This window comes from Sciurus carolinensis, chromosome 1, assembly GCF_902686445.1.
Source record: "Sciurus carolinensis chromosome 1, mSciCar1.2, whole genome shotgun sequence".
Lineage (NCBI taxonomy): Eukaryota > Metazoa > Chordata > Mammalia > Rodentia > Sciuridae > Sciurus > Sciurus carolinensis.
In genome coordinates this window covers 88347082-88372131 of record NC_062213.1, presented here as the reverse complement: position 1 = coordinate 88372131, position 25050 = coordinate 88347082, and the positions used below count along the sequence as shown (strand labels likewise).

The 25050-nt window shown below is 34.6% G+C and overlaps 1 protein-coding gene across 3 annotated transcripts in view; it reads left to right on the top strand.

The window, feature by feature from the left end:
• Atf6 (activating transcription factor 6) overlaps window positions 1-25050 on the top strand; it is a 284449-nt gene that overhangs the window by 21034 nt on the left and 238365 nt on the right. For all 3 annotated transcript variants that reach the window (XM_047554909.1, XM_047554905.1, XM_047554920.1), the window contains exons 3-7: window positions 2799-2886; window positions 5507-5613; window positions 12699-12828; window positions 14068-14271; window positions 19905-20125. In XM_047554909.1, the coding sequence (XP_047410865.1) occupies window positions 2799-2886; window positions 5507-5613; window positions 12699-12828; window positions 14068-14271; window positions 19905-20125 (750 nt within the window). The remainder of the gene's footprint in view (window positions 1-2798; window positions 2887-5506; window positions 5614-12698; window positions 12829-14067; window positions 14272-19904; window positions 20126-25050) is intronic.

Sequence of the window (25050 nt, the reverse complement as noted above, 5' to 3'; positions counted from 1 at the left end):
ATGTGCCACTGTGCTTGGCTGAATATCACTTATTTTTTAAGCTCTTATTAACATCAGTATAAAAACATATAATGGTTACCTAGTGAGTTTCAGATATGTCTCAAAAAATGATTTAGTTGTTTTATCATGAATCAATAGAAGAGAAAGAAACTCATGTTGTATTTTTAAAAATCAGTACATGGAATTTTAATGGTTTTGTTTACTCTGTGAGATGCTTTAGATTATGATCTGCTGATTTGACTTTTTTTACTGACTGATGGGCTAAGCAACTTTTATTTATTTCATAACCTCTAGGTCCTGCCAGGCGTGGTGGTGCTTGCCTATAATCCCAGCAACTCAGGAGGCTGAGGCAGGAGGATTGCAAGTTCCAGGCCAACCTGGGCAACTTAGGGAGACCCTAAGTCTCAAAATAAAGGGGTTCGGTGGTAGAGCACCCCTGGATTAAATCCCCAGTACTGCAAATGAACCAACCAAAACCCCCTCTAGATCTTAAAAGAATCACCATTTCTTTTTAATACTATCAAGAAATGGTGTGTTAAATTTGAAAAATTCAGGGAAATATGGATCCAATTTTATAACTAACATTCTATTACATTATGCAAGTCACTCAAAGTCATTTCTTTAATTTTTTCATTATAACATGAAGGAATTGGATTAGATGATCTCTGAGGGTCTGGAATCTTCCTTCTTCTACATGATGGGCAAATTTCCCATAATAAGTTATTGAAGAGTCAAAGTATATAAGTGTCTGTGTTTTATTTCACATAAAGTAGGTCTGTTAAATTTCCAACTGGATAGAATTCTTTTGTTGTAGAAGGTATTTGACTTTTTGACTGAAGATTGATTGAGTCAGAAGCACCTGTGAAGTCAATCATCCCCACCACTGCACATGTTTAAAAAAATTGCTAGCACAAGGACCAGAAGCATTGTTAAATTTACTTAGACTAAGAAAATTTAAGGTTTTTTTTTGTTTGCTGAAAGTATAAGTCTCCTTAGTTTCTGGATGTATAAGTTCAAATAAGAGAAAAAAGTGAAATGAAATTGATTTAATCAATTTGATTGATGGGTCTTTTCATTTTTGTTTTTTTTATGTGAACCTCCACATATTTTATTTTATTTTTTTAGGTTTTTTTTTTTTTTTTTTTAGTTGTCATTGGATTTTTATTTTATTTATTTATATGTGGTGCTGAGGATTGAACCCAGTGCCTCACACGTGCTAGGCAAGTGCTCTACCACTGAGTTATAACCCCAGTCCCACATATTTTCTTTTGTATCTTGTACCAGTATTTACTTAGTTAAGAGCAGTCTGATAAGAAAAGTTCCTATTCTCTCCTTCTGTTACTTTCCCAATAAAAATAAACCATATAATAGATACTTTGAAGTTATAATACTAGTCGAGAAATTATTAACAAATGGTTGTTAACAATTACTGGATGAATTTTTACCTTTCGGCTAAGGCTTACTTTCTCTGTTATAGCTGTTTTATCATCTGTTGTTTTTAGTATTGACTGCCTTTTGACTTTATTACATTACTTACTTAAAAAAAAATTTTTTTAAATTTTCAGTTGTCGATGGACACAATACCTTTATTTTGTTTATTTAGGTTTTTTTTTTCATGTGGTGCTGGGGATTGAATGCAGGGCCTCACGCATGTTCTAGGCAAGTGCTCTACCACTGAGCCACAACCCTAGCCCCTACAATGCTTACTTTTTTTATTGTTTTTTTTAAGTTACACATAACAGTAGAATCATTTTGGCATAATTATAAAAGCATGGAATATATCTTGTTCTAATTCAGATCCCAGTGTCTCTCCTTCCCCTTTCTTCTCCCAACTCTTTCTCCTTTCCTTCCATTGAACTTTCTGCCATTTGCCCATAGTTATTTTTTTTTTAAACTAATTTCTTGCGGATGTGCACAATAGTGAGATTCACTGTGGTATATTCATAAGCTATGTCAGATTCATTTACTCTCTTTCCTTTTCCTATCTTCCCTCCCTTCCCTTCATTCCCCTTTGTCTACTCCACTGAACTTCTGCCCCCTGATCCATGGTTTACTTTTGTTGTTGTCTCTGTTATCTCAAACACTTTAAAACAGTACTATTTGGTACTGTCTTGATCTCAAATTCATCATGTCAATTTTCATTTTTGTATACACTATAAGGTGATCAACCAGATAATCCATAAAATCGTCATTTTTAAGTAAAAAAAAATTAACACCTAAATGAAAAGAAACAAACAGAGCCCTTTAAGAGGTTTGTTGACTCCTCTTTGAGAGTTTTATCTCCTAAGACTACAATATTTTTAAATTCAAGAACAGAACAGTAGAAAAAGAAAAAAAAATTACCCTATGGTAGTTACTCTCTTTATGATTCTTCCATAGTTTTTTGGTATATGTGTATTCTTTCCTTTGTATACAGAGATGATATTAGGAGCAAACCCTTTGGACTTGTTTTCCTTAATGGCAATGGGAAAACCTGTTTTTTGGAGTTCCCTTATGACAAAGGACACATTTTGTGACTCTTTTTTATGGTCTGTTCCCACAGAAAAGAATGAATCCAGTTAAATCTTTTTGGAATTGGTACTTCCTTTCTACTTAACTACTGTGCTTTAAATAACTAAATTGGTTTATTGTAGACTCTCTAAGATGTATTCTCAAGATGAACCAGTTGACTTGGGAAATTCTTTTTACTCAGTTGGGTAATAGCAGTTATATCATTTATGGCAAATTGTGTTTGACAGTTTGATTTCAAGATGTGTTTATTTTATTTTAATATTCTTTTGCTAATTTGAAACCTACAGGAAAATAATTTTGATCATCTTGATTTTGACTTGGATTTGATGCCTTGGGAATCAGACATTTGGGGCATCAACAATCAATTCTGTACAGGTAATGATGTGCTTTATTGGTAAAAGCTTTAACTAGACCATTTATTTTATAGTTTGGTAATACTTAAAATTAGGTGGGTTGCTTTGGTGGGGTACAAGATTCCAGGGAGTATGTATTCCTACTTCTGGTATGACAAAGCATAAATAAATTTCTCGCCAAAATGAATGTAATCAATTTCATAGTTATGTTTCAGTAGTATAATGAATGAATAAATAATTCATATTGGAAATAGAAATATTGATTTCAAATTATGAATTATAAATATATAAGAGATTAACCCACTTAGGAATCAGACAGGGCTTAGAGAATCAAGGAGAAGAGACTGAGGTTATCAGAATCTAGGAATTTGTTGGGGGGATCTCATGCAATTGGTGTATATACCTTTGGGGAGGGTGCACCACTTGGAGGATGTTAACATCTTTAAGGGAGCTTGATGAAGTAAGGGTTGGGTGTGCTGGAACTTGGAGCAGACTGCCACTGATGGAATAAAGCTCACTTTCTCCTACCTTCTAGTACCTTTCCAGTATTCTCTGCTGACTGGAACTAAAAGGAAACCAACTTGGAAATATATTAATAATTTGCATCACAGATCATAGGAGGTAGACTCTCAGTGGAGAGACAATGGATAAATAGCCAGCACATTCCTGCATCTAAATTCCTCCTTACCCCCTTCCCATCCTATTTCCCCTTCCTTTTTTGTGTTTATTTATCTTGCTCAGTGCCTGTTTTCCCTTAGAGAATATGGGAGACACAAAGTCATTATTCTGGTTACTGTTGTGCAATGAACTACTCTAAATCTGAGTAGTTTAAAATAGCCATTTTATTAGGTTCTCAGAATCCATGGGTCAGGAACTTGGAACGAGTGACTTGTCTTTCTGCTCTGTGATATCCAGACTTCCACTAGGGAAATCTGAAAGCTATTGTAGCTTGCTGTTAGGGGCTAGAATCATCCTGTGGTTTCTTTGCTCACATGTCTGGCGCCTGGGCTGGGATGACTTGAACATTAGGATTACTGATTGGAGTGCTTGTTCAGGACCTCTCTATGTGGCTTGACTTCCTTACCTTGGGGTAATCTTAGGGTAGACCAGCTTCAAAAGCTCCAAGTGTGAGTGTTCTACAACACAACGCAGAGGTTACATCTCCAGCTTCAGAATTCATATGGCAATTATTGTCATAATATTGATTGAAGGAGTCATAGCTAACCTGAATTCAAGGCAAGGGAAAATAGACTCCTCTCCTTTTTTTTTTCAGTATTGGGGATTGAATCCAGGGTCTCACACATACTAGGCAAGTAGCTCCATCCATAGCTCTTATTAAAATTTTATTTTGAAACAGGGTCTTGCTAAGTTGCTGAGGCTAGCCTCGAATTTGCAATCTACCTGTCTCAAGCTCCCAAGTTAGCTGGTGCAAATTATAGGTGTGAACTCCTGTGCTCAGCCTGGACTCTACTTCTTGTCAGGAAAGTGACAAAATCACATTATTAGAAGATCATGAGGGGCAGTAGATATTTTGTGGCTTTGGAAAACACTCTCTGTCACACTGATTCTGTGGTACCTTTGACCCTTAGGAATACTGCCTGGGCTATAGTCATTCAGTAAATTTTTAAAAGATAAATTAATAGCTCAAGAGATATTTTTGTGAGTTTTAATTGTTTTGTCAAAATGCTTTCCAAAATAATTCTTTCCAGTTTCTTATATTTTAAAAAAAATTGGGGAAATTTATCTCATTTTTTGAATATCGTATAATGTCCAAAAGGTCTAAAAGTTTAAACAAAAGAAAAATGTCTTCTTCTGCACTTATTCCTTAGCCAACCAATTCAGCTCCTCAGAGACAACCACCACTGTCACCAGTTTCTTCTTTACTCTTCCAGAGGGTACAGAGGGTACAGATGCAGTATATACATTTACACATATACAACTTATTGCATGATTGGAAGCTTACTACATATACCATCTTCTACATTTTGCATATTCATTCAATAATATATTTTGGTGACTTTAACTTCCATATATGATTGAATTAAAAAAATTGTTTTTAAATTGTTGATGGACCTTTATTTTATTTATTTTTATGTGGTGTTAAGATGTGAACCCAGAGCCTCACACACGCTAGGCAAGTGCTCTACCACTGAGCTACAACCCCAGACCCGTATGATTGAATTATTTTTTTCTTTTTGGTACTGGGGATTAAACTCAGAGGTGCTTAACCACTGAGCCACATCCTCAGCCCTTTTTTATATTTTACTTAGAGACAGGGTCTCACTGAATTGCTGAGGGCCTCCCTAAGTTGCTGAGGCTGACTTTGAACTCGTGATCCTCCTGCCTCAGCCTCCTGAGCCAGTGGGATTTACAGGCATGTGCCACCATGCCTGGCACCATATGATTGAATTAAAATTTTTATTTTTAGTTGTAAATGGACACAATATCTTTTATTTATTTTTATGTGATGACAAGGATCAAACCCAGTGCCTCACACATGCTAGACAAGCGTTTTACCATTGAGTTACACCACCAGCCCCATATGATTGAATCTTATAAGTAAATTTTACCTTTCTTCTCATTCATTTTATTTTGAGTTTATATTGTCCAATGAGAAAAAAAATTCACTTCATATTTTTCAGTTAAAGATATTAAGACAGAACCTCAACCACTTTCTCCAGCTTCCTCAAGTTGTTCAATCTCATCTCCTCAGTCAGTGGACTCTTGTTCTTCAACTCAGCATGTTCCTGTAAGTAGCCAATCTTTTGCATGATTTGGGTTAATAATGCTTATTTGGAAAATTCATGTGTAAGGTGGGGGTTAACATTTATTATGTGTTATGAGGAGCCTTATTGTTTCCTGAAGAAAGACCTTGTGGGAGCTAGAAAGTTGTTAGTCTTTATGTTTTTGCCTCCATAATTTCATTATTTCATTGTATTTTACCAGTATCTGGTATTTTTGTTTATTTACTTATTGGCTTTCTTTTCTCCTTGCATTCCTCTCTTCTCCTATCAGGATATGCATTCTTTGAGAACATGGAAGAACATAAGATTGTCAGTTTTTTATAGATTCTTGGTCATAGAACCTAGAACAATCTCTTGGTTTAGGAATGCCTAACATTATCTTTTGTTTTTAAGGTTTTTACAAAAGTCTGGTAGCTCCCTTTTTTTTTTTTTTTTTTTTTAATTTTTTATTTATTTATTTATTTTATTTTTGTACACAAATGGGATACATGTTGTTTCTCTATTTGTACATGGCGTAAAGGCATACCATTTGTGTAATCATAAATTTACATAGGGTAATGTTTGATTCATTCTGTTATTTTTTTCCCTTCCCCCCACCCCTCCCACCCCTCTTTTCCCTCTATACAGTCCTTCCTTCCTCCATTCTTGCCCCCCTCCCTAAACCTAACTCTAACCCTAACACTAACTCTTCCCACCCCCCATTTTGTGTCCTCATCCACTTATTAGCGATATCATTCTTCCTTTGGTTTTTTGAGATTGACTTATCTCACTTAGCATGATATTCTCCAGTTTCATCCATTTGCCTGCAAATGCCATAATTTTATCATTCTTTATGGCAGAGTAATATTCCATTGTATATATATACCACACTTTCTTTATCCATTCATCAATTGAAGGACATCTAGGTTGGTTCCACAATCTGGCTATTGTGAATTGAGCAGCTATGAACATTGATGTGGCTGTATCTCTGTAATATGCTGATTTTAAATCCTTTGGGTATAGGCCAAGGAGTGGGATAGCTGGGTCAAATGGTGGTTCCATTCCAAGTTTTCTAAGGAGTCTCCATAGTGCTTTCCAGAGTGGCTGCACTAATTTGCAGCCCCACCAGCAATGTATGAGTGTACCTTTCTCCCCACATCCTCGCCAACACCTGTTGTTGCTTGTATTCTTGATAATTGCCATTCTAATTGGGGTGAGATGGAATCTTAGGGTGGTTTTGATTTGCATTTCTCTTATTACTAGAGATGTTGAACATTTTTCCATATGTTTGTTGATTGCTTGTATATCTTCTTCTGTGAAGTGTCTATTCATTTCCTTAGCCCATTTGTCGATTGGATTACTTGCATTCTTGGTGTAGAGTTTTTTGAGTTCTTTATAGATTCTGGAGATTAGTGCTCTATCTGAAGTATGATTGGCAAAGATTTTCTCCCACTCTGTAGGCTCTTTCTTCGCATTGCTGATAGTTTCCTTTGCTGAGAGAAAGCTTTTTAGTTTGAATCTATCCCAGTTGTTGATTCTTGCTTTTATTTCTTGTGCTATGGGAGTCCTGTTGAGAAAGTCTGGTCCTAAGCCGACATGTTGAAGCTCTGGACCTACTTTTTCTTCTATAAGATGCAAGGTCTCTGGTCTGATTCCGAGGTCCTTAATCCATTTTGAGTTTAGTTTTGTGCATGGTGAGAGATATGGGTTGAGTTTCATTCTGTTGCATATGGATTTCCAATTCTCCCAGCACCATTTGTTGAAGAGGCTATCTTTTCTCCATTGCATATTTTTGGCCCCTTTGTCTAGTATGAGAAAATTGTATTTATTTGGGTTTGTGTCCGTGTCCTCTATTCTGTACCATTGATCCACCTTTCTATTTTGGTACCAATACCATGCCGTTTTTGTTACTATTGCTTTGTAGTAGAGTTGAAGATCTGGTATTGCGATACCCCCTGTTTCATTCTTCCTGCTAATGATTGCTTTAGCTATTCTGGGTTTCTTATTCTTCCAGATGAATTTCATGATTGCTTGTTCTACTTCTGTAAGGTACATCATTGGGATTTTAATTGGAATTGCATTGAATCTGTATAGCACTTTTGGTAGTATGGCCATTTTGACAATATTAATTCTTCCTATCCAAGAACATGGGAGATCTTTCCATCTTCTAAGGTTTTCTTTAATTTCTTTCTTTAGTGTGCTGTAGTTCTCATTGTAGAGGTCTTTCACCTCTTTTGTGAGATTGATTCCCAAGTATTTTATTTTTTTCGAAGCTATTGTGAATGGGGTAGTTTTCCTAATTTCTCTTTCTGAAGATTCATCGCTTATGTATAGAAATGCCTTAGATTTATGTGCATTGATCTTATATCCCGCTACTTTACTGAATTCACTTATGAGATCTAACAGTTTTCTGGTGGAATTTCCTGGTTCCTCTAAGTATACAATCATATCATCAGCAAATAGGGATAGTTTGAGTTCTTCTTTTCCTATTCGTATCCCTTTAATTTCTTTGGTCTGTCTAATTGCTCTGGCTAGAGTTTCAAGGACGATATTGAATAGAAGTGGTGAAAGAGGGCATCCCTGCCTTGTTCCAGTTTTTAGAGGGACTGGTACCTCCTTAATGCTTTTGTTTTCCCTGGAGATAAAAGCCATGATGTCAAGAAAAGGAAGTACCTGATTTAGGTAATGGGGAAAGAGAAAATACAAGAAGAAAAATCAAGTTCATATTTCAGTATATTTTATTTGCTTTAAATTGAGGCATCTTTATTTTGGCAGACTCTATGTTTCTTCAACTACTAAATCCTGGTGATTTCTATCTACTTTATGACTCAGGATTCTTTTTTTCTCCTATCAGGCCATCATCATCTTTTCTAGATTAAGTCATTTTAAGGATTAAGTCAAGTTAAGGATTTTAACTGGTACTCTGTCTCCCAACTTCCTGAATCTTTCTTAGCAGAGTAATAATCCTCAAAGAGAAATTCTTCAAAAGCACAAACTTGACCATGTCATTCCTTTGCCTTAAAACCTTTTAATAGCTTCCAACCCTTAAAGGATGAAATTAAGATTCCCAGTGTGCTAGGGCCTCTGTGGTCTGACCCATGATTACCTTTCCAGTCTTCTTTCTCACTGTCCCTTCTGCTTTCACACTGATCTTACTTGAGCCCTGGAAGAGTTCCTGCCTGAAAGCTTCAGCGTGTTCCACTCATTCACCAGGTGTCCCAGGAGCTGTTCCACACACTGGTAGTGAGCAAGAATAGTGAGATCTCTGCTATTACATTTTTAGATTTTTGCACACCCTTTTTCTTCTTCACAATATAGTCCTATTTTTATTCTCTCAGAAAGTCATCCTTTAAGACCCACTTCAAAAATTACTTCGTGTGTGCAATTTTCCTTTGATTGCTACTATTGGAAGGAAGTACTCTGGTCCCATAATTTCTCCAAATGATTTAATATTTTTAAAACATTTTAATGCCAGAAATACGTAATATAGTATATTCATAAAAGCCTGTTTTTTTAATCCTTGTCTTTTCTGTCCTTTCTTACATAAAAGTTAGCGTATCATATACCTTGTCATTTGTTTTTTAACTTTGTGTTATATATTTTCCTTAAGTGTACTTTTTTTGATAGCCAAGTTATTGATCTATTGACCTTTCCTTTCCTTTCTATGTTATGTTCCGGTTTTTTTGTTTCATTTTGGGGTTACTGGGAATTGAATTCAGGGGCACTTAACCACTAAGCCACATCCCCAGCCCTATTTTGTATCTTGTATTTTATTTAGAAAGAGGGTCTCACTGAATTGCTTAGTGCCCCACAGTTGCTGAGGCCAACTTTGAACTCAAAATCCTTCTACCTCAGCCCCTGGAGCCACTGGCTTTTTTTTTTTTTTTTTTTTTTTTTTTTGAGACAGGGTCTTTCTATGATGCCAAGACTAGCTTTGAACTTCTGGGTTTCTTCTTGCATAAACCTTGAGTAGCTGAGGCTACAGGTGCATGCCACTGTGTTTGGCCTTAATATTCTTTTCTTTTCTTTTTCTCTCAAAACAGAGTTTTCACCACTTAGGTTATGTAAGAATTCACTTGTTTTTTACTCATGTTTCTTGCTTATATCGATTTTTTGTTTTGAACAATCTCAAATTTACAGAAATGTTGCAAGTACATTACACAGATTTTTTTTCACCAATTTAAGAGTAAGTTGACAGCCTGATGCCCCGTCTCCCCAATACTTTAATGTCTACTTCCTAAAAGCAAGAATATTTCTTATATAGCAACAATATGACATCAAAATCAGGAAATAAACATTGATACATTACTATCTAATTTTCAGCTCCTATTAAATTGTGCCAGATGTCCCAGTGATGTCCTTCAGACCAGCACAAGGGTCCAATTTGGAGTCATATATTCCATTTGGTTGTCTTGTCTCTTTAATTTCCTTCAATATGAAGTAGTTATTCATTCTTCATTGACTTTCCTGACCTTGTCACTTTTGGAGATCAGAGGTTAGCTATTTTGTAGAATATCCCTCAGTTGGGTTTGTTTGCTATTTCCTCAGGATTGGATTCAGGTTTTGCATCCATGGCAAGAATGTCACAGAAGTGATGCTATGTTCATTTCATTTACTTTTTTTTTTTTTTTTTTTCGATATTGGGGATTGAACCCAGCAGTGCTTTACCATTAAGCTACAATCCATCTGGTGGTTTAGAATGAGGCCAACTTGGTCAACTTAGTGAGACCTCTCAAAATAAAAAAATAAAAAATAAAAAGGACTGTGGATGTGGCTTAGTGGTAGAATACCCGTGGGTTAAAAAAAGAAAGTTTATTCCAATACCATTTATTAAAAAGTTCATTTTATTCTCACTAATTTCAATTGTATACCTGTATTTTAAATTTATGTAATTGGTACTATATTAGACCTATTTTTACTATTTACTTTTAAAAATTAGCACACTGTTACTATCAATTCATATTGCTCTATATACATCAAACCTGTTGCATCTAACTTTGCACATTTCAAGTATGTGTTTACTGCATTTTTTGTTCCAGTTAGTTAAACATGACAGTATAATGCATTTATACACTTTGATAGATCTTATACAAATGAAGGGCAATCTCCCACTCCTCCAACTATACAAATTGCAGGATCATATCGGCCATGCAGTCACACATGTACATGAGGCAATAATGACTGCTTCACATGTTTAATGCATTTTATCTACACCACATTACGTATTGTCAAAAACAGTCCCTTGTGGGCCAGTGTGAGAATTCCTTTGGGATATATGCCCAGGAGTAGAGTTGTTGGATGGTAGGGTGTACAGATATTTAATTTGACATGTGTTTCCATATGGCTCTGCAAGGTCACTGGAGTACTCTACAGGCCCATCAGTAGTACTTGAGTATCCCTGTAACTTCTTTGATAATGCTTGACATTGTTTGATTTTCTATTTTTTGCCAGATGTTGAAACTTTTTTTTTTAATTTGCATTTCTTGGATTACTGTTTTCAACATTTATTTACATTCTCATTAGCTTTTGAATTTCTTTCTTCTATAATTTGTTTATAGAACAAATTTTTCTATTGAGTTGTCTTTTTTTTTATTTGCAAGAATTCCTTGTATATTTGATATATTAAGTTCTTGCTGGGTTTAAACACTGCTTGTATCTTTTCTATTATCTATCAACTTTATAGTCTTTATTAAGTAGGAATTCATAGTTTTCTTTCTTTTCTTTCTTCCTTTCCTTTCCTTCCTTCCTTCCTTCCTTTCTTTCCTTCTTTCTTTCCTTTTTTTTTTCCTTTTCTTTTCTTTGTGATACTGGGGATTGAACTCAGGGGCACTCTATCACTGAGCCACATTCCCCACTGAGCTACATCCCTGGTTCTTTTTATTTTATTTTGAGACAAGGTCTTGCTAAGTTGTCCAGGCTAGACTTGAACTTGTAATCCTCTTGCCTCAGCCTCTGGAGTTGCTGGGATTTCAGACCTGTGCCACAGTGCCTAAATTCTTTTTAATAATTATAGATTCTCTTGAAGATGATATGAAGTAGAGATTATACCTTTTCTATTATTACATATACCATATTTTTCTAAGTTGAAATGCTTTTATCCTATGTCAGATTTCTTTATTCTAACAAAATGAGATAGTTCCACTAAATATTAAAAGAAAATTTCAAAATATTAATGTTGTCTTTATGTGTCTCTATATTATTAATCACCCATTAAATTGAAAAAATAACCTTTCTCCTATCAGTTTTCATCTTTCTTTCAAAACATTTGTAACAATGGTAGTGTCAATAAATAGAAAAGGATAAAAATAGTAAGAATTATTCTGCTTTGAGATTCTTTTAAGACTAAATAAAAGAAATTATGTGAAAAAGGATATTGGTATTTTAATTGTAGTTTTACAATATTCCTAGGAGTTTTTATGACTAGGAACCAAGTAAGGTATAAACTGTTTTTTGTAAGATATAAACTTTATGGAAGGAATTGTAGAAGAAGATCAGTACTTCATTTCTTTTTTTTTTCTTTTTAAAATTTGTTTTAGTTGTCAATGAACCTTTATTTAATTTATTTTTATTTGGTGCTGAAACTTAAAGCCAGTGCCTCACACGTGCTAGACAAGTGCTCTATCACTGAGCTACAATCCCAGACTTCTCTATCTTTTTTGTACTAGGGATTTAAAGCAGGGGTGTTTTATCACTGAGATGTTACCCAGCCCTTTTGATTTTTATTGTAAGACAGTGTCTCATTAAGTTGCTTAGAGCCTTGTGAAGTTACTGAGGCTGGCCTTGAACTTGGAATTCTTCTGCCTCAGGCTCCTGAGCCACTGGGATTACAGGCCTGTGCCACTGGGCCTGGCTTATTTCTTTAATATAAGGGGATAGCATAGACATACTCCATAATTTGAGTTAGTTTTTCTTTGGTATTGATGGATAATGTTGATTTATCTATAGTCACTTAGTATTTAGTATGTAGTTTCTTGTATATCATATCTTTGCCGTGAAGTTGCCTTTGAATAATTTTTGTTTATTTATGGATGTCACCTCTCTTAATAAGCGAGTTTATGCTCAAGGATTATACTCTTCTGCATTAATTTGTTTGTATTTTATTTTGCTGCAGGAGGAGTTGGATTTGTCTTCTAGTTCCCAGATGTCTCCCCTTTCCTTATATGGTGAAAACTGTAATAGTCCTTCCTCAGCAGAACCACTAAGAGAAGATAAGCCCATCATTGGTCCTAGGAGCAAAACTGGTATTACTCTATCTCCTAATTTCTGTATTTCTCTCAGACTGAGCTTAGGTTCATTTCTTACTTTCTTTCTTTCTTTCTTTTTTTTTTTTTTTTTTTTTTTTGGTAGCAGGGATTGATCCCAGGGGTACTTAGCCACTGAGCCACATCCCCAGCCCTTTTTATTTTTTATTTTGAGTCTGGGACTTGCCAAGTTGCTTAAGGCTTCATAAAATTGCAGAGGCTGGCCTTGAACTTGTGATCCTCCTGCTTCAGCCTCCCTAGTTACTGGGATTACAGGTGCCACCACACCTGGTCTTAGTTTCCATTGCTTAAAGGAAAATGTTGGATTAAGTGTGTTTATTAAACTGGCTTGCCATTTTTAAATTATTAGACCTATATTTTTGTTATAGATGATTACTGCAGAGAACAAAGGCAAGAAATAATCTCCTTTGATTATCTCTTTATTTTAATTGAATTTTTAAAATTTGTTTTTTGGTACCAGGCATTAAATCCACGGGTGCTTAACCACTGACCCACATCACCACCCCTTTTTCTTTTTCTTTTTTTAATTTTGAGATAGGGTTTCTCTAAGTTGTTTAGGGCCTTGCTAAGTTTCTGAGGCTGGCTTTGAACTTGTGATCTTCCTGCGTCAGCTTCCTGGGTCACTGGGCTTACAGGCATGCACCACAACACCTGGCTGATTATCTCTTTATAGGTGAAAAATACTTTAAAATAGACTTTGACTTCATCTTTAGGAGAGTTTACAGTTTTTTTTTTTTTTTTTTTTTTTTTTTTTAATTGTAGATGGACACAATACCTTTATTTATTTACTTTTATGTGGTGCTGAGGCTTGAACCCAGTGCCTCACGGTGAGCGCTCTACCACTGAGTCACAGCCCCAGCCCCCAGTTTTCAGTTTTGATTAAAGATTCTAAATGCAAGGGTCATTTGACCATGACATTTATTAACTTATAAATCTCCAAGCTTTATTCAGTGATTTTAGCTATTCTCCTTTACTATTCTTTCTCAAAACTGCAGTTTGGTCAAAAAGGGAAATCTTAGATTAAGAAATTTTCCTTGGTCCATTCAGTATGCCTGAATGCTTAAACTCCAGTGCAAGACAGGTATGCTTAAATTCCAGTGCAACATAGTTAGTTACTCAGAAGTCAAGATATTGTATATGGTGAAGTGTTTAAATAAAATCTGTTTTGCAGGCCTTGCTCAATTGCCTTAGATTCATTTGTGGTTTGCTTTTCTTCAGAAAATGGACTAACTCCAAAGAAAAAAATTCAGATGAGTTCAAAACCTTCAATTCAGCCCAAGCCTTTATTACTCCCAGCAGCACCGAAGACTCAAACAAACTCCAGTGTTCCAGCAAAAACTATCATTATTCAGACACTACCAACACTTATGCCATTGACAAAGCAGCAGTCAATTATCAGCATACAGCCTGCACCCACTAAAGGTACTACTGCGGAAATTGTATGTTTAAAGATTTTTGTCACATGATTGATTTTTTTTTTTAACATAATTTATTTAATTCAGGTTATAATTTCCGAGCATGTGTGATGTCTCAGGAATTGTCCTTTGTTCTGAGGATGTTGCAAAGATGACTAATATGAGGTTCTTGTTCTAACAGAGACACTGCTATCTAGATTAATTACATCTGATACTTCTTTTTTCTTAGTTTTAATTAACACCTATCTTCAAGGCTTTTTTTTTTTTTTTTTTTTTTTTCTCCCTTTAGTACTGGGGATTAAACCCAGGGGTCCTGATTCCTAGCCCTTTTTATTTTATTTTGAGACAGATATTTTGTTAAGTTTCTCAGGCTGGCCTCAAATTCCCAATCCTCCTGCCTCCCTCTTGAGTAGCTGGGATTATAGTTGTGTGCCACCATGGCTGGTTAAGGTGTTTGGTTTTATATAACCACTTGTAATTAAGGAGTTAAAATAAAATGGTAGCATTTTATTCTGAGAATTTGTGGCCATGGATTTTTTGTTTTGTTTTTAAGGAGTGATCAGTATTTAAAGTATTATGTTCCATTTCTGTTCATATAAATGTGTTTAAGCAGTAGAATCTAGTTCTTAATCTCTGAGGAGACTGAATGATTTAGTAAACAGGGTATTGGGAAGAAATCTGAACTGTCTTCAACTAGCTAAGAAATTGTGTGTTTCTGTATTTTATCCACCAGATGGCCTCACATACTTGGAATTCTACAAGAATTCTAGGTTGATATTGAAAGAAATTCAAGTTTGAGGATTTTGTGCTATTCAGATATGAGAATAATTTGCTTATGGTGATCTCTTAGCTTAGTTATAATCATATACTGATATGTGTATACATGAATATGACAAAGCTTGTATAACATTCTTTTCTCTGGATTTAACTTCTTGGCACCAAGTAGTAGTAGGTGTTACTGAGTATGAATTGTAAATAAATATTAATGTAACATTTGTCTTCATGGCTGTATTTACAGCTGTGGATAGTTCGGTCATTTTTTGAAGCTTCATTTTAATAAAAGCAAGGTAAAACATTTGAGCTCCACTGTTATCTTTGTTCTATTAAATGGTCATAGACAATTGGACATTGATGAAAAAAAAAAGGAACTAAACAAAAGAATACATGGATTCTATCACCCCTACCCTCCCCCAAAAAATCAAAACAAAAACAACTAAAATGGCTGCCCTCTCAGTATAGGGTCAAAACTTTTTCATATGAAAAATAGCAATCCTATAGAATAGATATTCTTGTTATCTGTAAATGGGTATTAATGTTCATAAACTCCTTGAAATAAAGTAAAAGATTCATATTATGCTTATAATGTGGGTTTTTTTTAGAGATCGTCTCAAAAGCTTTCATCAGAATCTCAGAAGGATCTGTGTCTTTCCAAAGGCTAAGAATTTAAACTCACAAAGAACCTCATTATCATTCCCATAAGCTATTAAAACACATCTATAAAAAGTAAAAGTCTGGCATTAATATGTAAAGTGTAAAGAAGGGGATATTCCTATGAGTTTGTTTTTGAACAATTGAATATGTTTAAGTGATAGAAGATTTTACCTATAGCAGGAAGACAAATTGTTCTTCTGAGCAGTTTATCAATTCTAGAAACTGGAATCACACATTATTTAGAACTTCATGATTTCCCATGATCTGAAGATTTTATTTATTTTTGTAACCATGTGCTAACATGAGGCACGGAACCTTGTTTGTTTTTATAGTAGAGTCTAGAGAGGCGATATTATTGTTATACAGATTAAATGTTTGTCTTTCATTTATTTGAGAATGGGAAGGGAGGAAGAAGAAATATAGATAAGGTATTTTATAGTTAATCAGTTTCCACATTAATAGAATTTTAACATTGAAAAGGAAGACATAATTCCTATACAGTTAAGTCCAAATTCGCTAGTGTGGAATATAAAACCTTTCACAGTTTGGCTTCTATTTAGTTTTCCAACTTTACATTATAATATTACTTTTTTTCCAAAGGTCTCTTCTTTTAACTCATATATTAGTCATCGTCCCTTGAATTCTCTTGTTTTCCTAGTTGGTTTTTTTGGGGGGGCTCACACTATTCTATCAACCTGTTACATTTTCTGCTTCTAAATTATACACATGTCCTTTAAGACTATTTTGAGTAGTACAGACAAAAAAATGTGAAAACTTGGAATGCAGTGAAAATGGACAACCAAGGCTGGAATGTTGCTCAGTGGTAGAGCACTTGCCTAGTGTGCATAAGACCCTGGGTTCCTTTCCTAGTATCAAAGGGTGGGGGACCAGGACCACAACAAGGATGGAGAGTAGATATGTTAAAAATGTAGGCTCATAGGCCTTGGTAACTGGATGGTGTGGAAGGCAGATGAAGGATAGAGAGGAAGATCCACAATGACTTCTGTATTTCAGTCTTGGGCTTTTCCAGTAGGTAATAGTGTAAATCATTAAACAGAGAATGGAAGTAAGATTACTTTTCTGAGAAAGAGGTGAAGCTGAAACTTGAGCCAGGTGGTTTGGCAAGTCTGTGTAATTTATTATATTATATTGCTGCTAAAAGAATTAGATGTGTTCTTCTTCTCAAGAATTCCCTACCCTTGAGGATTTAAATTCACATAAACAAGTAACAGGTACTCTGAGAACTAATGAATTAATAATACATGCAGTGTCCTTAGGGAACTATTCTACAGAAAAGGTGTTTAGTAACACATAATATTTTAAACTCCAACTGTGTGCCAGACACTCTTCTAAGTGCTTAAGTGCTTTATCTTACACAATCCTTATATCTCTATGAGGATAGTTTTCAGTATTTCCATTTTATAGATGAGATAACTGACACAAATTGTTTACCACACAGGCATTCTATTTTAGGCAGAGTAGGTATTTGATAAATGTTTGATACAGGGTTTGAAATCTGTGAAGAAAGTTGAAAAGAAAGAACTGGCTATCAAAATCAGTGAGTCATACATTGTCAGAAGTGTCCAACATCAAATCCAGCTGCCTTCCATTAAGAGGATTTGCATGTAATGCCAAGGAGGATTTTGAGCATGCTAAAATGGATAAACAGCCTTTTGGTATGTCCTTTTTATCTGTTTCCACACTAGGAACAGTAGTAACTATGTTCAGCTGCTAACTATTAAAGACTCCAGTCCTTTGCATTGTAGTTTGTGGTCTGGTCAGCATTTAGCAAGTCACCATGAGAATTTTTTGTTCTTGAACACATTTTAGTAGAAATTTATTTCCTTTCATTCTTTCTTGAACTGGAACTTGCCTGGAATATATAGAGGATCCTTGTTTTAGCTGCTGGGTAACTTGAGAGTAGTTGGATACTCTGGTACTAAAGGACTTGATTGCTGCATGGAAAAAAAGGAGGACTGATAGGGCTTGAACCACATTTGTTGCACAGACAATAGATCCTTGAGGATCTACCATCTCTTTCTCACCAAGTTTCAGTTGTCTCAGTAAGGAGATGGTGATGACTAGATAGAAGACAGGACAAATTTGAATTATTTTTCTTAATTAACTTTAAGCAATATTACAAAGCTGCCTGCATGCATTATCTGCCAATCCTTTAAATCTGTAACTGGAGTTAGAAGTCTGATGTTTTCTTTGAAGCAACTTAATTCTATATGTTTACCCTCTCCTCTGTTCTTGGGAATAGTCTCAAAGTTTTGGACAGGGATTTTTTTTTTTTATCATAATCTTTAAGCTTAGAGGATATGGAATATTACATTACTTCCTATAATGATCTTCTCAAAGTATTGGTTTGAGTCAGTGGTTTTCAATCTGTGAACTATGGATCCTGGAGTGTGGGTCAGGGGATTGGTAACCTTGTGACATTTTGCAAGGCATCCTCAAATCCATATTTGTAGCAAGCATTTTCTGTAGATTTTAATTGTAATTTCTTACTAAGTATTATTAAAAACCTAATCCCTGGTCATATGTTTAACTTTATATCTGCTTAGGAGCCATTTCCCCAGTTTGTGTTTTTTTTTTTTTTTTTAATTGGTGCTACTGATTTTTAAATACATATACTATATATATTAAAATATATTTATTAAAATATATGTATATTAATTGCCGATGGACACAATACCTTTATTTTATTTATTTTTATGTGGTGCTGAGGATTGAACCCAGTGCCTTGCACATGCTAGGCAAGTGTTCTATCACTGAACTACAACCCCAGCCCCCAGTTTGTGTTTTTATGTCATAATAGAAGTGAGTATGAGGGAAAATGGGAAGATAAAAATGTGTAGCAATCGTTTAAACCCAAGTATATTATATGTATTCCAAATCTATAAAATTTTTTAGATCTTTCTTCTTGCTGACTTACTAATTTTCCTGGAATAAAATGCTATTAGTTGAATTCTACTTTTGTGTGCTTTCTGGGTCATCTGAAACAAAGATATTAATTTTATAACAGTGATCTTTTTAACCAAGAAAGATGTTCTAAAAAAACAGTTGCTCTAAAATACATTTTGATTTTTAGTTTTTCCTAATCCTTTGAAATACCAAGCTGAATTTTATATGAGTCATGTTAAACTGTCTGAAAGTATAATGCTTTTTTTTTTTATAAAGAAGAATTATAAATTTGTATGGAAATTTAGTTGCTGGTTGCTATAGTACCTTTAGTTTGCTAGCTAGGCACAAGCAGCTGTGGATATTAGGCCAGGCTTTCAGCACCTTATAAAATTGGTCAGATCTGAAAGGAAACATTTAGCAAGCAAGTAAAACTTTTAATAGATCAGTGTTATAAGTTGTATAAGTTTTTTTTTTTTTTAGGGTAATGATACTAGTTCTCAGATAAGCACAAGTTTAAAATAATGATAAATGTGAAGACTGAGAAAAGGTTTGAAGGCCATTTTTTTTTTTTTTTTTTGGGCAGGGGTTGAAAGAGTTGGTATTATGTACAGACTATTTTAAATTACAGATTTATGTTCTCTGTGTTTGTTAGTTAAGAATTCATCTCAAATGGTTTTAACTTTTTTTAGTATTTGTTGTCCTTGTTCTTCCATTATTGAGTTACTGTTTTTTCAGTAACTGCAGTATTGTATGTTTATAAGTCCTATAATTAAAAATATATGGTTCTCTGTGTTCAGTATAAAAGATTTGTTTTTTATAATATGAAAAGTCCCTTTAGTAAACTTCAGATGTTAATACTTAGAGAATCTCTCTCTATATAATAGCAAATTTGATGTGTATGTAGTTGAGAAAGGTAAATATGAAAAATACTTTTGGTGTTGTTTTTTTTGGAGATGAGGTCTTCCTGCATTGCCCAAGCTGGACTCAAACTCCTTGGCTCAAGTGATCCTCCTGCCTTAGATTCACAAGTGCTGGAACTATAGGCATGCATCATCATACTCATCTTGGAAATATATTGTTAGTGATAACTCAAAAAGGATGAACTTTGATGGTTTCTTTAAAAACACAACAGCAGAGTCACCATGAATGTATGGTGCTATTGGTCATGTTTTACTTGATGGTGGGAAATTCCTCAGTGTTGTTCTTACCTATAATGTCTACAGAAAAGACCTAGATATTAAACTGCTTTCCCTGCCACAATAGTTATGTACCCTCTGATTCCTTTTCTTTTTTGTAATGCAGGTCAGACTGTTTTGCTCTCTCAGCCTACTGTGGTACAACTTCAGGCACCTGGAGTTCTGCCTTCTGCTCAGCTTGTCCTTGCTGTGACTGGGGGAGCCACACAGCTACCTAACCATGTGGTGAATGTAGTTCCGGCCCCTGTGGTGAACAGCTCAGTGAATGGAAAACTTTCTGTAACTAAACCTGTGCTACAAAGTCCCATGAAAAGTGTGGGTTCAGATGTAAGTTTAAAATTTAGTGCTTTTTTAATGCCTGATTTCTAAAAAACAAAAACATCTTTTGCTTTTGTTGTCTTGTTTTTCTTTTTGTTAAAGCTTGTTATGTTGTGTAACATAAAAGACAATGCTGAAATTGCAAATCTAGTCTTTGGTAGAAAGTGAGGGTAAGGCTTATTATGTTTGAATCTAAGTGAAAAAAATTTTTTTTTCCTTAAAGTCTGAGATATTTTGATGAAAAATGAAGTATGCATATCTATTTCCTCTTTACTACTTCTTTAGAACCATCTCATCACATTCTTCAAACCTCTTCCACCCAATCATCTACTAATATTTTACAGATTCTTTGATGTTTCTGGACTGAAATGTTTTTAGCAACTCCCCAGATAAGAGTTTGTGGATGACTTTTTAAGGCAGGTTTTATATTTAGTTTCTCTAGACATTTTGAAGGGTTTTCAGCACTGCATAATGATGACTTTCTACCCTTAGGAATTCTGTCTCTTGATAATTATTTGGAACTTTCCCATCTTTGAGAACCTTCAAATTTTCTAGCATGTTGTAGGGATCTCTTGTAATTTATACATCACAGCGTTTCCTAGAATCTGTGGTTCTCTAAAGCCAGTTTCATCACGTGCCAGCTAACTTGCTTTCTTTCAAAGTGATTAGAAATATCTCCTATATATTCCATAGTGAATGAACATCAAGGTCCTAAAATGTAATCAAAGTTTCATAATCAGTCTAACAGTAAATTCTCTAAAATTATGAGAAGCAAAGCCTATATGTTTTCTTTAAAATAAAAATGGATATTATTAGTTGTTAATATTGCTATTTCATCCTTTCTTTAGATAAAGCACTTTTACAAAATATTTTCAAAATCCAGTGAGTTATGCCAGATTTTTTATCAGACTGCTCTCTGATCTACCTACCAGAATTTATTAACCATGGTGTCAGTGAACCATTTAGTTATAAATTTGCTCTACTGTTGCATAAACACAACCAAGTAATCTCAAGTGGCAATATTGTAAAAATTCTTAACAAAGAAATATTATCTAGTGAGAGAACATTCAAATTCTGTAAGAAGAGTCGTATAGTTTGTGTAGGTTACTAAAAATAGTGCATGCCAAGACATGGAATAGGCAAATTAGTGTCATTATAGAATAGAGAATATGAACAATATAGAATTACAGTTGACTATTTTGAGGACTAGAGGAGGTAAGTACAATGCTTACAGCATAATAGGTACTAATGTGTAGGATGTATTTCAGTTGAAGATGGAACATTATAAAGCATGATTTTGTTTTAAAATATTCTGAAAGCAGATGGTAAGCACTGAAAGCAAGACTGGAAAAGTACTGATAATCACAGAAGCTGGGTGTTTTATATTTCTTTCCTTTTGTTGTATGGGAAAATTTCTACAATATTGTAAAAGAACAGCAATAAGAAAAATCCTAAAATACTCCATGGTATTTACAACTAAAAGTTGTACAGCCAATAAGAAAAAGTATGCTTTTCACAGGAGACTGAACTTAAGAATGATGAGAGAGGATTTTAAAAAAATTAAAAGAATCCCTTGAAATTTCCTTTGAATACTCTTTAAATTATGAATTTGAATTTTTTTGTATAATAATCCCAAATGAAGCTAACAACAGAAAATATTTGAAATTGATTTATGTAAATATGTTAGGACATTTAAAATATTTTTTATGAAATATTTTAGACATAAAATAAAGGTAAAAACTAATGCTTACCTAGCATGTGTGAAGCCCTAGGTTCATTCCCAACACTGCAAAAAAAGGAAAGAAAAAGATAAAGACTAATCAGAACTTTAAAAATGAATAGGTCAACAGTATGCTACATATGTTAGTCTCTACACAGGCATCTATGACATCCCACTCATCGGAAATTGAGAGGAACATAGCTAGGATGGGGAGGGTGTCTAGAAACCATTATATAGGGAGAGGAGTGGTTTAAGGATTGAAATGATTCAATAAAGTGAAGAAGACTGAAAGTAGACTTGGGAGCCATCTTCTAGGATATGAAGGTTATCATGTGGAATATAAGAGAATTTGTCTGAATTTTTCTAGGAGACTTATCTAGAATAAGTGCAGATGTTATAGATAGGCCCCTTCTAATCCTAGATTTTTATAAAATAAAGCCTTTGCAGTTGGAAATCAGAGTAGGCCTTTTTTTCTTCTTTTAGACTTCATATCTAAATAATGAGCATCAGAATATGGGCAATCATAATTGTATGCTGCTGACCCATTTATAATCTGGAAACATATTTCTATTAATTACATGTTGGTCTGTTATCCAGACATCTTTTATTAGTTCTTTGATGTGAAAGACCATGTCTGTTAAGCTTTTGTACTCTTAAGAAGGCTCTGAAAATTTGTTCAGGAATTTGCTGTCAAAGTTGCCATTAACACTGAGGAGCTGGGCGATGTGTGAGATGTGAAAGTGTAGTACTAATAAGTAGTACTTACTAGCTTTTGTTTTTAGCAATATTTATTGACTAGCTTTCTCATTATTTTTCAGAATTTAGAATTGACATTATTATAAAAAACAAACTCAGGTACTCTGTGTTTAGTGCAAGAGACCTAAAGACTATCAGAATAATTTTCTAGTCAACTTACACTGAAGTTTTTATGCTTATTTTTACTTGGCCAGCGCATCAGGAAGTAAGCCAAGACTTTTCAGTAGGAGTTTTTTAGTAGAGGTTTTGACTAGTTCAAGTAAAGAAGCATCAGTCTGCCCTATCAACTGGCCAACCCACTCAGAACTCAAAGTAAATCTCTTCCAGAAGTTGCTGCAGAAGAGAACTTTGATCTACTCATATAGTCTTCTGAAGTTGGTTGGCCTTAACAGTATATATATGTTTGTTAGAATCAAGTCACTTTAAATTAGGATAAATTTGAATTAGTATAAATTTTTAATTCAGAGAGAAAATTATTTTATCATGTGTTTTTTGTGTTATCAAACCAAAAGTGTGGAAAAAAAATTGTAATTCAGAAAAAAAAAAACCAATCTTTTGTGGTTTTGTAACAGTGACATGGCTACTTTTTTCTTACCTTTTTTAGTTCTTTTGTTTGGCTGGTTTTACTCTCTAGAGGCCTGCTACTGCCATAAGTAGTGTTTTTAGCATACCATATTCTGCAGACTGCATTAAGTGCCACATTTTCTGTTATGAAACAGTTTGCCTGGTTCAAATTATAATTTCACTCTTCCTGCCTTTTGCTGGTAAATCTGTTTTGTTTAACAAAACCTCACCTAAGTTTTCAAGAAATATGGTTTGTTTTTGGCTCTGATCCTGATGGAAAAAATGAACATGGTCTCTCATTTCAGTGTAGAAATTCTCTATCCAGTTTGTTAATAAATGGTAATCTTGGAATACAAATTTGACTTCATAGGAGAGCATGCTTATCTTTCTTTAAAGGACAATTGAATGTTGCCAGATGTCGAACCAAGGACTTGAAAACAAGTAGTCTGTTTCAATCTGTGTTGCACTTACTAGTTCCTTCTACCCATCATAAACCCAAAAGTTTATGAATATTACTGCCTTGATTTAAATATTATGGAATTACATTGTTAGAACTGTTGGGACAAAGGACCAAGAAAAAGTGGTGAAATTATATTACACATATTCCACAGTGGGCCAAGGTAGAGCAATGACTCCTAGTGGAAACCAGTAGGTTTGAACAATGGAAAGAAAATGATTAAGAACTAGAAATAACCTTACATGGGAAGATGATTAAGAAGTACAGACTAACAGTGCAGTGGTGCCCACCTGTAATCCCAGTGACTTGGGAGACTGAGGCAGGAAGTTTACAAGTTTGAGGCCAGCCTCAGCAACTTAGTGAGATGCTGCCTCAAAATCAAAGGTTAAAATTGAAAGGGTGGAAGATGTAGCTGAGTTGTAGAGTGCCTCTGGTTCAGTCTCCAGTATCACCACACACACACATGCATATGCACAAAGTACAGACTACACTGCCAGGAGGACCTAGGTATTCCCTCTAAACATCTTCCAAACCCTTTATCACCTTACATCCTCTTTCTAAATCTTTGGTTAAAGACCTTGATCCCCTTTGCCTCCAAAGGACTACCCTTTAGAAGTCTCTGCTTGGGGTCCCACAGCCATAATGAAAAGAAAGGTGGTGTTGGGGGAATCCCTTTCCATTGGCCTTTAGGTTTTAGAAATGGTGTGAAGGACCATTCTACTAGCATGCCAAGTTGGATCCTTGTATTTCTTTTATCTAGAAATGGTGTTAAAGAGTTAAGTTTGAGATTTCATATGTTAGTATTGTTAGCATGGGAGTGTGTGATATGGGCCCAGGTGGATGCTCTGTATACAGCATTCCTTTTTTTTTCAGTGGAGTAATGTGAACTTGAGGAATCTACCATTTTTACAGCAAGCAGGAGGCAAGCTTCCTCATTGTCCAAAGGCAGGCTTTATTTATTCTTTGAAGTTGCTGGAAACACAACCCTGGAAAATGGCCTGGAAAAGAGTGATCAGGACTTTGCATTCATATCATACCTAGTAGATGTGTGTAGGAGCAAAACTCACAAGAGACCCACTAACAGTGTCTCTCAAGAAAAATATGAGTCTGAAATAATTTATTTGTAATGCAAAGCAACTCAGAAAAATGAAGAGTGCCTCTGCTATTTCAGAAAAAAGCAAGCTAAGTGTCTATAGAAATTTTGCTGTGTTTTAAGGATAAGACCCAAGAATAGGGCCTCTGTTAGATTGAAATGTGAACTGAATCTCCTTAAATTATGTGACTAGCTTATATCTAAGAAGATAAGTGATGAATAGACACTTTTTAGTAACTGGATTCTTTAACAACAAAAAACATTATAGTCATGATATTTCTTTAGGCTGCAAAGTAGACCAATCTGTCAGAACCAATTCAAGGGGAAAAATTAGGAGATCTAAA